This window comes from Festucalex cinctus, chromosome 16, assembly GCF_051991245.1.
Source record: "Festucalex cinctus isolate MCC-2025b chromosome 16, RoL_Fcin_1.0, whole genome shotgun sequence".
Taxonomy (NCBI): Eukaryota; Metazoa; Chordata; class Actinopteri; order Syngnathiformes; family Syngnathidae; genus Festucalex; species Festucalex cinctus.
The window spans coordinates 8,592,461-8,608,639 of NC_135426.1; the positions used below are offsets into that span (position 1 = coordinate 8,592,461).

At 42.6% G+C, this 16,179-nt stretch overlaps 1 protein-coding gene across 2 annotated transcripts in view; it reads right to left on the reverse strand.

Annotated features, from left to right (window-relative positions):
- grm8a (glutamate receptor, metabotropic 8a) overlaps window positions 1-16,179 on the reverse strand; it is a 202,315-nt gene that overhangs the window by 3,629 nt on the left and 182,507 nt on the right. For both annotated transcript variants that reach the window (XM_077499682.1, XM_077499683.1), the window contains exons 10-11: window positions 15,558-15,979; window positions 12,791-13,157 (exon numbers count right to left, since the gene is read on the reverse strand). In XM_077499682.1, the coding sequence (XP_077355808.1) occupies window positions 12,791-13,157; window positions 15,558-15,979 (789 nt within the window). The remainder of the gene's footprint in view (window positions 1-12,790; window positions 13,158-15,557; window positions 15,980-16,179) is intronic.

The window sequence follows — 16,179 nt, forward strand, 5'->3', positions numbered from 1 at the left end:
AAGGAAGAAGCAGTTTACCCTAACTGCTGGAGCTATATTGAATATGACGTGATTGTGTTCTGAGGCTGCTGACTTCATTAACTGCATTTAACTAGGCTAAGTGCAATTTCTGAAGAAATTGCGTGGGAATGCTGAAAGCTGAATGCTAAGATTTGAATGCATGTGGAATGCTTATGAAGCCAATTGAGACATAGATTATGAAATTATAACCTCCTGGTTACTGGACAATGTGCTTTACCAACTGTGCCACGTGGAAAGTGATACTTAGAAAAAAGTTCAATGTCTGTCCCATTGAAAATGAACGGGGAAAAGTTTATATTAAATGTTAAATTGTGCAAATACTGTTAGTAATGTGGAATCAGACGATATATACCCCGGACGGCGTGCAGTTTTGAAGCCAATTGAAATTTGAACGAACAAAGTAAGTTGGAAGTATTATGTGGGAGTTGTTAGGTGGCAAAAAAGTGTGGAGAATAAAAATCACAATAACATATGTGGGAATGCTTCAGCATTCCCACATTAAACAGCAGAGATGTTAAACAAAATTGTTTTCCTTGAGGCTAAATACAAATTTTTGAGGAGGTCCTTTCCTGCCTGACCATGGCATTAACGAAAATCCACACCCAAATGCCCCACTTACTAAAAATATCGTTGCTTTCAAGCACTCAAACTCATCACTCCTGGGATTGAGGTCTAAGGACAGGCACATATTGCACAAAGGTGAAAGCAGATAACACTGACAATAGCTAGTGGGAAAAGAATGTGCACAGCCAGGAAATATGGAGGCTTGCAGAGTGAGGCAAAGTGAGGCTCCACACAAATAAATACTCAAAAATGCTCTAACGCTGTGCGTTACCTTGAATATTTCACTGAAAACTTAATCAATAGGCTGCTCGGGCTAACTCAAGAAAACATCACAAAGTTACCAAGTACAGTGCCCTCAACAAGCATCTGAATTCTTATTTTCAGTCAAACATCTTTTTCTAAAGCTTCCAGACTCCAGCAAAACACGCTGACAAACAGAGAAAACATGGAACGGCGGTGAACCTTCCCAGAAGTGGCTGGCCTGCCGAAATGACTAAGAGCACGGAAATGACTCATCCAGGGGGTCAATAAAGAACTCCAAAGAAATGCAGGTTTCCCTTGTTTCAGTTTAAGTGGAAGTCAACCCCTCAATTTTTTTTAAATGTTTTTTTTTTTTTTTGCCCCACTGGTCTAAACATGACATTCTGGTTAATATTGCATGAGTTAAATATGAGTTAAGCAGCAAAATCCTGCCACTTTTATCTATCTCAGGGGGCGGCCATTTTGACACTTGTTATAAGTTGATGATGACATCAAAGTTTCTCAGGTCTCAGGTAACAACCAATCACAACTCACCTGTTTTCTGAAACTGATCGGTGATTGCTTGTTACCCGAGACCTGAGAAACATTGATGTCATCATCAGTCGACAGCAAGTGGCAAAATGGGCGGCCATTTTGCCCCTTGCTGTCGACTGATGATGACATCAATGTTTCTCAGGTCATCTCCCCCTGAGATGGATAAAAATGGCAGGATTTTGCTTCATAACTCTTATTTCATAAATGTAATATTAATCCGAATGTTACATTTAGACTAGTGAGGTCACATATAACATGTTATTGTCAATAAATGCTTAAGGTTGACTTTCACTTTAAAGGCCCAGTCTGCCGGTTTCATGCAGGAAAATGCACTTTTTAAATACAGGATTTAAACAAACAAACTACTTCTCAACTTACAGATCTGGGCTTCTCTTAACGTGTGATGGTGATTTTGTCCTAACCCCTCCCCCCCACCCCCCACCCCCCCCCCCCCCCCCAGCCTGTATTTTGCCATTTTGTGTTTGTTTTGTAAATAGCGGGACGTTTCTGTGGAAAGACAGTGTTTACACCCCTCCAGCCAATCGCAGAGCGGGGGGTGGCGTGTCGCAAACGGGGCCGGGCGAATTTGTCGGCTGCGTGACGTCACTCCCGCGGCAATTTGAAAGCACACACTGGCTTTTTTTTTTTCCCATTCACACATGTAAGGTTCTGTGAGTGAGTAAGTGAAAAAACAAACAAACAATCTGTTCGTGCTGTCAAGTTGCCGCGGGAGTGACGTCACGCAGCCAACAATTCCGCCCAGCCCCGTTTGCAACACGCCACTCCCTGCTTTGTGATTGGCTGGAAGGGTGTAAGCACTGTCTTTCCGCAGAAACGTCCCGCTGTTTACTAAACAAACACAAAATGGCAAAATACAGGCTGGAGGGGTGGGGGGTTTCGGACAAAATCACCACCAAACATTAACATAAGCCCAGATGGGTAGACTGAGAAAAAGTTAAAGTGTGTACATCTTGTATTTAAATAGTGTATTTTCCTGAGTGAAACAGTAGGTCTATTTGTGAATGGCTAAAAGAAATAAATATATACTGTATAAATGAAAGTTTGTGGAGTGGCCGTCAAAGTCTGGATGGAATCCAATTGAATTGTTGTGGTGTGACCTTAAAAAAAAGCTATTTGTGCTCAAAAACTCTTCAGTGATGTTGAATTCAAGCAATTTTGCAAAGAAGAATTGGCGAAAAATTTGCACTGACATGTCAAAGACAACCTGCCACTTTGAGGAAAAAAAAAAAAAAAAACACTTGCTTTTGGTTGTTGCTGCTCCTAGGGCTGCACACAAACACACATAGGCTGAGATGGAGGAGGGAAAACTTCCCGCCGTGCTGGCCGCAACCATTGACAAGATGTGGTGGAAAGCAGATAATTAACAACTTCCTCCCTCAAGGTCCAAAGCAACGTTTCCACCTGCAGACTCGACACCGACGTCGTATTCTCACCAAGACCTCTCAGCTCGTTGGCTGATATCAGCGGAGTCAAATTGCCGCCGCCGACTTGATTACATGGGAGTGTTTTAATTGCCATCTCGAGAGGAGTCTCCGTCTTTTGTGTGGATGATAAAAAAGTGCTTGGGATGATTTAACCTTGTTATTTTTTAATTAGCACTCCGAGTGAAGCCTCCAAGCAGACTTTATTACAATGCTCCACGCAATCCTGACAGAACACGATACACTGCTCATTCAGACACGCTTAAACAGAAAAAAAAGAAAAAGGAAGACATTTACAATAACATTTGTGATTATTTTTTTTTTCCCCCCGGCACTGTATTACATTTCATACAATCTAATGTGCCTGCGAACCTGCACGGGCTAAACGGCAGTAAAATGGGAGCAAAAAGATGCTGTCTTACTTAATCCCTACTCTCGCTTTACAGCAGTTACGTTACCATGGCGACACATCTGCGCCGCCTTCCCGAGCATATTAAAAGTCAGGCGGAGACGGGCCTACCGATGATTCGGATCAAATCTAATTCCCGTGAAAATGTGTGGAGTCAGTTGTGGAGGTGAGGTCAGACAAATGGAATGTCAGGCTGCAAAAAACGGACACTTCATCTGCAAAAGTGGCGCCTCCAGATAAGCGCGGCCGCTTTTCGCTCGGAGCATTTTTGTTGTCTTTGGCAGATAATGAACAATTCTTGAAAAGAACGATGCTTCAAGCAGTTAAAACGATGATCATTACATATGTATTTTATTAAGTCTCCTAGCTTAATGCAAACACATAATGGGAAACGCTGAAGACAGGCTAACAGGCAGTAGTTTTGGAATTTTCATTTTAGTTAGTTTTTATTTCAGTTTAAGTTTTGTTTTTGGAATGTACTTTAATTAGTTTTCAAGGTGTTATTTTTATTAGTTTAAGTTGTTTAAAAAAATGCTTAGTTTTGGTTTAGTTTTAGGTTGTTTCTTAACCTTGCTCTCGCAAGACGAATTCTCACGGTATTTGTGAGTTCACAAACTCCGGAGAATACATCTTGAACCGCTCCCGCAGATAACTGCCGTTCGTTCGGGCCATTCACAGCGCGACATTGTGTTTGGGGGCGGGACATGCAACTGTGACGAAACCAGGAAGCCAGCGCCGACGCCAGAGCTAACAAACAAACCTAACATGGACGAATGGGCGCTGCAATTAATTCTGTTCTCGCAGAATTACTCACCGTTTCCTTGTTGAATGTTGAACAGCGAGGGGCGCTTCGTGCATTTCTAGCTGGTAAGATGTTCATGCTCTTCCCGCCTTCGACATGAACGGAGATGACATTTTGAAATTTTCACCCGTGGGCGTGATTGGTTAAAACAAAGGTGTAGAATGTCGCATCGTCCAATCAGCTCAAATTATTGTACAGAAAGTCCCGCCTTTTCCCGACAAAATTACTGTGAAGCGGTACTAGATGGATATTGTGAAGCATATCCATCCATCTGGCTATTGCAAGGTTAGGCTGTATTAGTCTTTGCGTTATTGTTATTATTTTTTTTAAATGTGTATTACTTGTGTGCAAAATTTAATAAACACCAAGGTAAAGTGAAAAAAGTAACACATTTCTTACTTGGTGTTGCATTTCGGTTAAGTTAAATGAAAAGCAGGTGAGCCGAGCCAATGGAGCCAAAAGTCTTCTGAAGGTGCTTTTCTATTGGCTGCTGCTGCTGATGACGTCACTTCTGTGTGACACACTTTCCAACGTCCTTATTCTGATTAATATCAAATTTAACACACTTAAAATCACATTTAAAATCAAACCCAAAGGCTCATGTATTAAAATTAATTACCAAAGACTAAACCGGATATTTTCGCTATAATTAGTTAGTTTTAGGTCGTTTTGTAAACGTAAAACGTATTTTCAGTTAGTTTTCATTTTTTAAAAAGCATTTTAGTTTGTTTGTATTTTATTTCGTTAGCTTTCATTAACTCAAATAAACTTGGTCGAGACTAATTTAAGCTTTACGTAATGGATATTTTAACACAAATAGCAGGAATACAGACGGGCAGGATATATTCTATAACATCAAGACAAATACGACTGTTGCTTCGTTAGCATTTGTGTTATCTTATCACTTTGTTTGCTGAGATCTATTTTTCTTGGTTTTATCCATCCATCCATTTTCTTAACCGCTTACTCCTCACAATCGCGGGGGAGCTGGAGCCTATCCCAGCCGGCTTCGGCAGTAGGCGGGGTACACCCAGAACTGGTTGCCAGCCAATCGCAGGGCACACAGAGACCAACAACCATCCACACTCACACGCACACCTAGGGACAATTCGGAGTGCCCAAATTAACCTGCCATGCATGTCTTTGGAATGTGGGAGGAGACCGGAGTACCCGGAGAAGAGCCACGTGGGCACGGGGAGAACATGCAAACTCCACGCAGGAAGGCCGGAGCCCGGACTTGATCTTGCGTCCTTAGTACTGGGAGGCGGACGTGCTAACCAGTCATCCACTGTGCTGTCCTTCCTTGGTTTTATTTATTTATTTATTTGTTTATTTATTTTTCGGATTGAGGGTTGGATGGTATGACTGGCTCAATGGATAATTGAACACAATATCGTCAAATGTGCAAATTCCCAAGTTCAACATCTCACTATTACTCCTTAGTTTTCAGACCTGAGCTCGTGGATTCAAAGGCAGAGCTATCAAACGCACGTCAGCTTGCTTGAATACGCGAGATCCTATTAAAGCTGTCATCACGCTCCCCCCCCTCGTGAATTACCTTCTGTCAGTGGCTGCTAAAACTCACTAGCTGAGCAAATTCCAAGAGGGGAAGACAAAGCGATGATGCAACAGCTGCCTCCACCTGAGCCAAAGTAAAAACGAGACAGGTGACAAACACATGAAATAAGTCGGGGAAAAACTCCCACCAATCTCTTGCGTCAACCGCCTTTCACTCCTTTTTCACTCTTTTGCATCATTTAGCATGGAGCTAATCCGTTTAGCTGTCCTTGGCAGGTGCCTGTCCCCACCGAGCTGCAACATTACGAGGTGCATCCGGCCCACGCGGGAACTTCACGGCCGTTTCCATTCCCATAGCAAGACTGAGCCTCTGTGTGGATTTAATTGACACCTCGCATCCGTCTACTAGCGCCCACAACGGGGACGCTCATCATTTTAATCACCCGAGCAATGAGAGGCTCGGGAGATTTGATTTGAATTCATTTTGTAGAATGAGGGAAGTCATGACGGGAGCCATTTTGATCTGATTTATCCCCAAGAAGCGGCTATTAGAATTCACTGTTGTCTGTCTGTCCACTTCGTTAACCTTTACAGTCATTATTAGCAACCGCTTTACTGAGCTCATTGCTTTTTAGGGTAAACTGCAACAGGCTGTTTCCAAAACGGCAGGTAATTGCCAAGTAGTAAAATCACTTGATTTTTCTTGCCCAATTCTGATGAAACTGCTGCTACGATAGCAGCTCTGGTAATATTCTCAAGAGGGTGGTCCTCTAGTTTCTTTTTAATCACTTAGCTATGTGTGGATTTTTGTTTGATTTTCTCATTTCCACGGTCATCTCTTTAAACACAATAATATACAGTTAACATCTAATTGTACTTTTGGGCCAATTGAAAACAATAAAAACTGCATTTTGTAAATCCTTGTTATTTACCAGATTGAATCGTCCAATTTGGGCAAAATGGCCTCTATCGTTCGTAGAGTACCTTGACAATTTTGGGACAAGGATGCATTTTCATGTTATACTGACTTTCCCAAAGTTGTTTCATGGCTTACCATGACGTGGCACGTGAATGACTTTTGAAATAAATTTCGATGTGAAGAAGTCGAAGCTCCCTCGGATTACATCTACTATTAGCAATATAAGAAAAATGTAGTGATACTAAGAAAATATTGACAAATATATTTCAGATACATAATGTAAATGACTCCCATCAACAATCTGATATTTTCTCCCAATGTGATTATTAAAAAGAAAAGGGAAAAAAAGCTTTGACAGACATAACTCAACATTATGTCAGGGCAACTTAATTGGACTCTGGCATGACTGCCACTGTCCACGATGACTTCATTATTTTCGACAAAAGACTCCTTAGAGACTTCCGTCTTTATGCGTACTGCTTGGTGCGTGTGCGGGCCACACAGCAGTGCAAAGGCTACTTCTTGGTGTAAAAACAAATTCCTTGGCTGTGTTTGAATGTGCACACTTATTGTGCATTATTTTGTACGGGTGTCCGAATGTCCAAAGTAAAAAAAATGTGGTGCAAATTACCCACAATGCACTTTGAGGAGGGACTTTGATTCTCAGTCAACCGGTTGGTATAGAACACTACATTGTGAGTATAATAAATGTTTTTAATAAATAATAAAAAAAAATGGCGCAAGTGCGAGAATCAAAGCGATGCATTAACTATACTATGGAAATCCTGAATTTGTTTTAGTTGAAAATATGTACGACAAAGTAAATGAAGTTACAGTTTTACAACCGTTTTATTCACAATAAATAATGTGAGACTTATGCGCAGGTGCGTCACGACTGTGGTCACGTGATATGCAATGAGCAGCAACGAGTGAGCCGCTCCTAATTGCCAAACAGAATGAGGGATACAGGCCATGGTGATTCAAAAAGAACACGCCAAAATCATCACGCGATATCCCAAACACGAAAAACAATAGAAAACTGTAGCTTAATTGGACACATCTGTTTGACATACCTTCAAGTGTTTATTTCATGTTTTTCAAGTGCTTTTTGTGGCCATCACCGACAGCACGGACCACATTAAGCCGATATGAGAATTCCTCCCACGTGTGCCTCAGGATGTTGCGGTTCACCGTGTTGATTGCTGATGTTATTCCACGTCTGTAGCACCTCGACCAATTGAACGGCGGAGGAAGGATTACGAAACCACAGTAGTGAAATTGACATCCAAACAAACTTGGACAACTCCTCTGTCAAATGATCACTGATTCGGGAGCAATTCTCAAGGGCTTGATGTTGTCCGTGCTGCCGATGGTGGCCACACTGAAAACTTTAAAACCTGAAATCAAAACTTGAAGGTACTCTCCAACGCATGTCCAATCCAAGCTCAAGTTTGTATACAGTGTAAGACTATATCGTGAATGAAGGGTTAGGCCAGGGGATTGTGGTGCCACACTGTCTCTCCCTAGCACTCCACATGACTTTTGGATTGATGACTTTGACGAACCCTGCTTAGGAGATGTGATTGGTCACTCGCTCTCCTCCGGGATTGCAGCCACCACCATAAATCTCTCTGATAGATTTGTGTGTAGGGTCTGATAGATTGGATGGCATCCACATCCTGATCGTGTGTGTGTGTGTGTGTATATATATATATATATATATATATATATATATATATATATATATATATATCCTACACTCCACACTTCACCTCTTCTCTCATGTGTAATTTGTTGAGTCCCTTCAGCCGCCCTCAGCTCCCCTTGCCTCAATCCTCTCGTCCCATCTTGCTATTACGAGGCTACGGCTCTTCTCGCTGCTCTCATCCCCCCAGCCCGCGGCACTTGTCCGGACCCTCTCGGAATGCTCGACGCGCCTCTGAGTCACACAGCAGGTACAAGAGAGCCAGAGATGGAAAAAAACAGAGAGTAGGAGGACGAGAGGGAAAAGGTGTCGCTAACAGTCACGGTTGGGAAGTGGGTCAAAACTAACGTTTCTGTTTCTTAAGCTTTCATATTTTCTCAACTCTTTTTGTATTCTAATCACGCTTCTGTTGCCTTCCTCATTTCCAGACATTACTTGCAGCAGTTGGAAAATAACATGCAAATGACTTGGCATTAATCATCAGGCAGACTATGCACAAAAAGCTACGCGCTGAAATTCTTAATCATTCTTCTTGTGTAAAATATATGAAAAGTGGACTATTGCTGCATGGATTGGATCTACACAGTGTACTCATCTAAAATCAAGTAAGGTTTCATAAAAACTATGTCATAACAACTACAAAAAAACAAAACAAAACAAAACATCAAAATGAGTTTCATTGCGCTTTCTTCTGGTGCATGTGACTTGCCCAGTGCAATAAAGTCATGTGGATACCAACTAAGAGTATAGCAGCTACTGTAAGTCACTCTTGCTCAGTTAGCGACAATAATCTTGTTAGTAATCAACGTTAGTCTTGTTAGCATAGTTCATTATGTGTTAGCATTAAGCTAAACAGATGTTATTAAGGCAAACTTAATGTGCTTGTGTGAAAATAAGTGAATGAAACATGTAATCCTCTTTTGTTTTATGTTTAGTTTGACAGTAAACTTAAAGTGGCATGAAAAAAAACTTAAAGATGGCTTAGGTTGCATGATTGCCGTCATGAATTTTATGTGTGATTTGTCAAAATTCTCCGTACGCGTTTAATTCTGCGGTAAATATGAGTAATCGAGCACAGATTAGTTCTGTCATTGGCGTTCCGACAAACTGGCGCAGGAAACGGGAGGCGATGACGATAATGTGATGAGAACGTTGATCATAATGTCAGCCCACCTGAGCGAACACTAACTCTCCTCATTAAATCCCCCCCATCAGCGAACCACATCATTACCTGGTTATTCCGTTCCTGTTTCCCTCTCAACCAGCCAGATGCCTCACATTGGACGCAGTATTCCAATTAGAAAGGACACATAAAAGCGCACACTTGGTGGATATCTCAATTACACACAGCACAACGTCGCACAAAAACACACAAAAAGTTGCACAGTCTAATTAGGTGAGTAAACGTCAAGAAAGCGAATGCAACCATCGAGCGAGGGTACACGCTCGCGTGTAAGCACACACGCTGCCAAGGCGCCTCAGTGCTATAAATGACACAGACGCAGCAAAATCTATGCAAGGTCATGGCCTCATTAGGTCAAATGGAGATTAGATCAGCAGAAATAGAACCGTCACTGAATATTCATGAGGACGGTGGCATCTGATTGGTGAAAAGGTGTACGATGAAGGGCCAATCTTAAGCTAACAAAGTGAAAGATAATTTTGGTTTTACGCAGAATATAAATGTAGTGAAATGACATGACACATAAAAATTTTACATTGGAGGAAAATTATTGTGAGTAACTATTTTATGTATTTAACAGCTGTTTGTTCATATGTAATGATGTGATCAATAAGGGCATGTCACTGATTAGGCGCCCCCTCTGCTTCGTGACCGTCATTGCCTCCCAACCTCCCTGCCCCGCCCACTTGAGCACACGCTGCTGTGCGAGTGTTTCCATTTCAAGTGTCTGATGACAGGGAGCTAAACATGGAGAGGCAAAAAAAAACAAACAAACTCTCAGGGGCACAAAATCGCAAAAGAAAAAGGGTAAGGGAAAGAAGGAACTTTTGCAGGGAGAGCAAAAAAAGGTTTTCAAAGTGCTTAAAGGTATGACACAACATATTTCTGTTACTATTTGTAAACACACCATCGAAAAGTGATGCTGGAGGAAGCCGAGGACAGCAGCCAACCAGGAACGAGCGTGAAACCAGTCCACCAATCAGGAGCAGGGGTTCACACAGCCGAAATTGCAAATGCAGACAAGACGTCCGCTTAAATCAGCCTACCAAACACTTCAACCCAAGACACGCTTAGGACCGCCCCCTCATTTGAATAATATTTCATGACGCATTTCATCCTGACAGCATCTGCAGCATGGAATAAATAAAAGTGACAGCACAGTGTTTTTATTTGTTGATTGATATTTACTTCTAGCTATATTATTTTTTATTTTATTTATTTATTTAATTGTATTTATATTTATTGTAGCAGTTTTTATTTTCATTTATTATTATTATTATTATTATTATTATTATTATTAATACTATGATTGGCATTTTTGTTCTTTCATAAAGATTAGGGGATTTAATTAATATTTGTAAACTGTCGGTGTGAAGCCCTTTGAGACTCTTTTGTGATTAAGGGTTATATAAATAAATTTGACTTGACAGATTGACTTATTCACATTATGTGAATATGACAAGATTACATTGAATAAACAGTTTCCATTAAAAGTTAAAAACTACAAAATGTTTGATACATTTCATTACATTAGATGCACCACTTGAACATTTATTTCATTCTTTTTTTTTTTTGTTTTTCCTGAATCCCATTTTGAGAATGACTTCATATCGAAAGGACAACATAATTCAATTTTAAGCACGTATTTGCATTGAAGAGGTGCAATGAAAGCTGCCAAAGCTAAAAAGAACTTGCACCAAAAACTCGCTGTCCCATATGAACGCTTAGACAACATTGTTTCTCTGTCAGCACCGGCGGCGGCAGCCTCCGAAGAAAAATGGGACAGAGGTGGAGTGAAAAAGGGAGAAATAATAAAAAAAATAATAATAACGGCATGAGTGACACTCCAAAGTAGGGAAACATTTTACCCGCCGGCTCTTCTTCTGTAGGAGTGGGAGGGAAGTCGTGAAGCTTCAGCGGACTCGAAGGTACTGAGTCGGCCGGTTTTGGAGCGGAAGATGACAAAATGGGGCAGACTGTTGACATTTTCGAGAGTGCAGCTCCATCCACTAGAACTCCCTTTGGCATTTTTTACATTTTAAAACACACTAGATTTTTTTTTAGATGCCTTGATTCATTACAAGAGCAAATGCAAAGACTACACACACTCGAATTCAGTCAGCCAGTCATAACATTCTGTAATAGTGTGGCTGCAGCTGCCAAAACTCTATTGCCGGCCATCTATTTCTGACGCGGCAAACGCATGTTTGATCTCAAAAAGGGTTTCGGTGAGGGAGCGAATGCATCCGTTCCGCAACAGCAACGAGTGAAAATCCATAACTGTAAAATGGGTAATTCCAAAATGTAATAACGTTGTAAAATGCGCAGAGGAGGCTTCAGCCGTACCCACGGGAAGCCCATAAACGCAACGTGACCGCTAACCTGTCGCTGAATTGTTAATAAGGCAGGCACCAAAAAGTATTGGGACGCCTGCTTATTTCACTCAAAGAAATGCTTCATCAGATTTAAATAACACGGTTACGTCAACCGGTCCCACACAACTATTTCATTTCAATTAGATTAATGTTGAATGACTAAAATTTAGCTAATGTTCTTAACTTAATACTACATTACAGCGCTCACTCGCTATAATGCGGTTCACTTTTCGCGGTAGTGCAATTTTGCATTCATTTTTTTTTTAAATGTAATGTACCCTCCATCCAATTCTGTACGGTTATCTCAGCCAGCTTTGGGCAGTAGGCGGGTGACACCCTGAACTGGTTGCCAGCCAATCGCAGGGCACACAGAGACGAACAACCAACCAGGCTCACACTCACACCTAAGGACAATTTAGAGTGTTCAATTAAATTAACCTGCCATGCCTGTCTTTGGAATGTGGGCGGAGACCGGAGTACCCGGAGAAGACCCACGCAAGCACGTGCTAACCACTCACCCACCGTGACCCGTGGCCCATGTAATGTACCCATTTTATAAAATTTCTGAAGGTTTGAAAATTGTGACTGTGTAAACAAGAGAGAAATGTGAGAAAATGCAAATGCCTCAATGAGAAAAGTGTGTAAACGGTGTGGTGGGGGTTTTTAGAGCCTTAAAACATTTATAATAAATGTAAAACATAAAGCTCACTACATTGCGGATTTCGTTTATTGCGGCGTATTTTGGGGGAATTATAGTTGGCAAAGATGAATGACTTCACTTTGTATCTCGCTGAGAATTTGTCAGGAGGGAAAGTGGCAGTAAAACAGGCCAAACACAAAAGTGTAAAAATGAGTCTTAAGTCGAGATTTAAACATTTCTACAGAGGTCACTGGCCTAATTTCTCATTTCAGCAATAAAAAAGCAAGAGGAGCTACTATGAATTTTCTACCATGTTCACAGCACACCTCCGGCCTGTAAAAGCCCTTTGAAAACTTCTGTACTATTTCAATAGAAAAAAAAAAACTTGACCGGACTTGATCACGGTCAAAGGCTCACCCTCTCTGCAGACTGTGACGTTCCAAAGAAGATGGGAATGAAGGCCAGCCAGATGATGCAGGTGGTGTACATGGTGAAGCCGATGGGCTTGGCCTCGTTGAAGGTCTCGGGCACGCCGCGCGTCTTGATGGCGTACACCGTGCACGTGACCATCAGCAGGATGGAGTAGCCCAAGGAGCAGATGAGCGACAGGTCCGAGATGTCGCACTTGAGGACCCCGCGCGCTGCCCTGGGGTCCTGGGTCCGCTGCTCGCCGTAGTCCACCACCGTGTGTGGCGGGTCCACGGCGAACCACACAAACACGCCCAGCAGCTGGACGGAGATGAGGGAGAAGGTGATGACCAGCTGGGAGGCCGGGGAGATGAACCTGTGATGAGAGTTTTAAGTTCAAAAGCAGAACGTTTGACAATTTGAGAGTAAAATATGGGACATCAAAAAGAATTTAAAAAAGCAAAGTTCATAATATTTATTGTTGTTGCAGCAGTTGTGATGCACAAAGATGGGTGAAAGATTCCTCGAAGCATTATCACGGCAAACTAAGTTGCCTTTGTAGCTAGCTGAAGTAGTTAGCATCAATTTAGCTACGTAAGGAAGTTCGTGTCATCTTAGCTACAGTATCTTCTTACATTTGGTGTCCAAAATGTTTCTTAAATATGAAACAGTCCAATGAATTACTGAGGATGTCTTCTTGAGCTGGTTGACCTCTTACACGGCCGTGCAAATTAGTTCACGGAGCGCCTTGGTTGGTAACCTTGAAATGTTGTAAACTGGAGCCTCCCTGTATCATAAGGAATTCACATTCTATTTATGTAAGTATCAACTGCCAACACATAGGAGGTGTGCTACAAAAGTTCCAGGATGGGACTCACAAAAGATATGCAGTAACCCCGCCTCCATTGCAAGGGTTACGTTCCACCTGTGATCACTGAAATGCATGACATAGAATTATCACGAGGCCGCCATATTACTCCTCCCAAGAAATGTTTCTGAGCATACGATCCTCAATCATTTACAGTATCGAAATTAGAGAACATTTGGGACAGTACTTAGTAGAAACAACAGGGGTCTAGCAACTGAGCGATAAAAGAAAAGGGGTCTTCAAAGTAGTTTAAGCATCGGTCTGCTCGCGAGATGGGAGGAGTAAGATGGCTGCCCAGTCGCTTCAACGGCTTGCGCGTGCATGTATGGGCTATCCAGTAATATATACAGATCAGTGTGACGAACACAACACAGGAGAAGTGACAATGCTGGGTGATTCAAGTACAACATCACGCAAAACATTTTGCTGTCAAAGCATAAACAAGCTAAGGAGGTTGCGCAAAACAAGGTTGACACGGCTATCCGGCATTGTTGTTGACAGACTGGCGGTTCGTGCGCAGTCACGGGAGAAGTAGCTATCCTGCTTTTGGTATCCACGTTGGAACGTACAGGGTGCATTTTGAAATCTTTCCACTCTGGAGCCTGGATTTCAAAAGTAATCGGTTTCAAGGTCTGAAACCGAGCCATCGTGTGGACGAACTGCCCAAATGGTAAGACACTTGTGCGGTTACACTGAAACGGGCTTAGTGTGCTAATCTTGAAACCACAATTGTAGCAAAGGTATTGCAGTCAAATCTGTTTAAGTCGTGGCAGGGGAAGTGATGGCGCCCAACTTGAACCATTAAGTCCGACATTAACATTTCAGTTGACACCGCGTGCCAGGAGTGTTTCCCACTGAACGCAAACGGCACAACGAGGTGAGTGAGAGTTCATGCCTGCTAAATAATGTATGACCAATACATAATGATGAATAATGACAGTGAAGAAGGTGAAGGCTACTTGTGAGCAAGGTACATTTGAGCGCACGTAAAAGTATCAATTGACCTTACCGTAAACAAAGCCCGCATGACCTAGTAAACCAATCAAGACGTCATGTCTGTGACACCACATGCGTTTTGCTGTGGACAAACAAAAGCAATCCAGCTCCTGGTGGTGCATTACGTGGTTATCCAAAGCCAAGAAAAAAAAATCAATAAAATTGGTTAAACGCTGTAGTTTGTATAAGAGTGATAGCCGTTATCCCGATCGATCCCGTTTGTAGTTACGGCTTGTGAAAGAGAGACGCTGTCCGGTTCACTCGCTTCCCTAAACCCTCAAACAACTACGAAAAATGTCTGTGCTGGATCAAACTTTGTGGAAGACCACACACACGACCAGTCGAATCCCTCCAAAATGATCAGAAACTACTACGTCTGCACTAAGGTAATGTTGTCCATTGTTGTTTTTAGCCATAGGCTAACAATAGCTCACGCGTTTGTTGACTTACTATTTACTATAAATGCCAACAAAACACTGAAACCATGAGGTAATATAAATGTATTCTTACCCTGCTTGACAGGAACAATGGCCAAAAACTTTTTTGCCGACAATCGGTCAAAGTGATTGAGGCGACTTTTTATGACTGCTGGGGCAGCAGACAGCGAGGTGTATTTCCTTTTATGGGGGGCTAAAATTGCACGGTGAGGGAATCAAGATACCCTTCACTAACCCCTTTGCTTGTTTGGAAGAGAAATATCAGCATCCTGAAAATACCTGACCGAGAAATCACAAGGAAGTTTTGACAACTTTGCCATTACTGTGAATGCACTTCGGCTCATCTCGACCGGTAGATGCCGGAGGGCGCTGCTCGTCGCATTTTGTGGTCGGGGAGGGGCGTGCCACAGTAAGGTCAATTCCAGCCACCTTGAGCGCGTTCGCAACGACACGGCTTCACCGGGTTGATCCTCACCTGGGCGCCGTCACCGACTTCTTGCCCTGCTCGAAGATGCGGTGGATCCTGTTGGTCTTGGTGAGGAGCGCGGCGTAGCTGAAGCACATGCCCAAGCCCAGGAAGATCCTGCGGAAGGAGCACACGCCCACGTCGGGCGCGGCGATCATCAGGAAGGTGATGGCGTAGCACAAGAAGATCCCCGTCAGCAGCACGTAGCTCATCTCGCGGCCCGACGCCCGCACGATGGGCGTGTCGTTGTAGCGCACGAAGGTGACGATGACGAAGGACGTGGCGACGATGCCCAGCATGGAGAGGAAGACGGGGACCACGGCCCACGGCGAGTGCCACTCCAGCTTGATGATGGGGATGGGCACGCAGCCCGTGCGGTTGGCGTCCGGTCGCATTTCGTACGGGCACAGCTCGCACATGAACTCGGAAGCCTGCAGGAGTACAGGTACTAAGATTATTACAAAAATATATATAAAAAAATAGTACTGATTCAACGCCTGTGGAAGTATGACGTCAAGAATCCACCATATACATTGTGCTGTTCTGTTAATTTTTGGTCGAACCACAAAAACATGGTGTGATTGTCAAAGAAGGCGCAAAACAAAAATAATATTCAGAATCTACTTTGCCA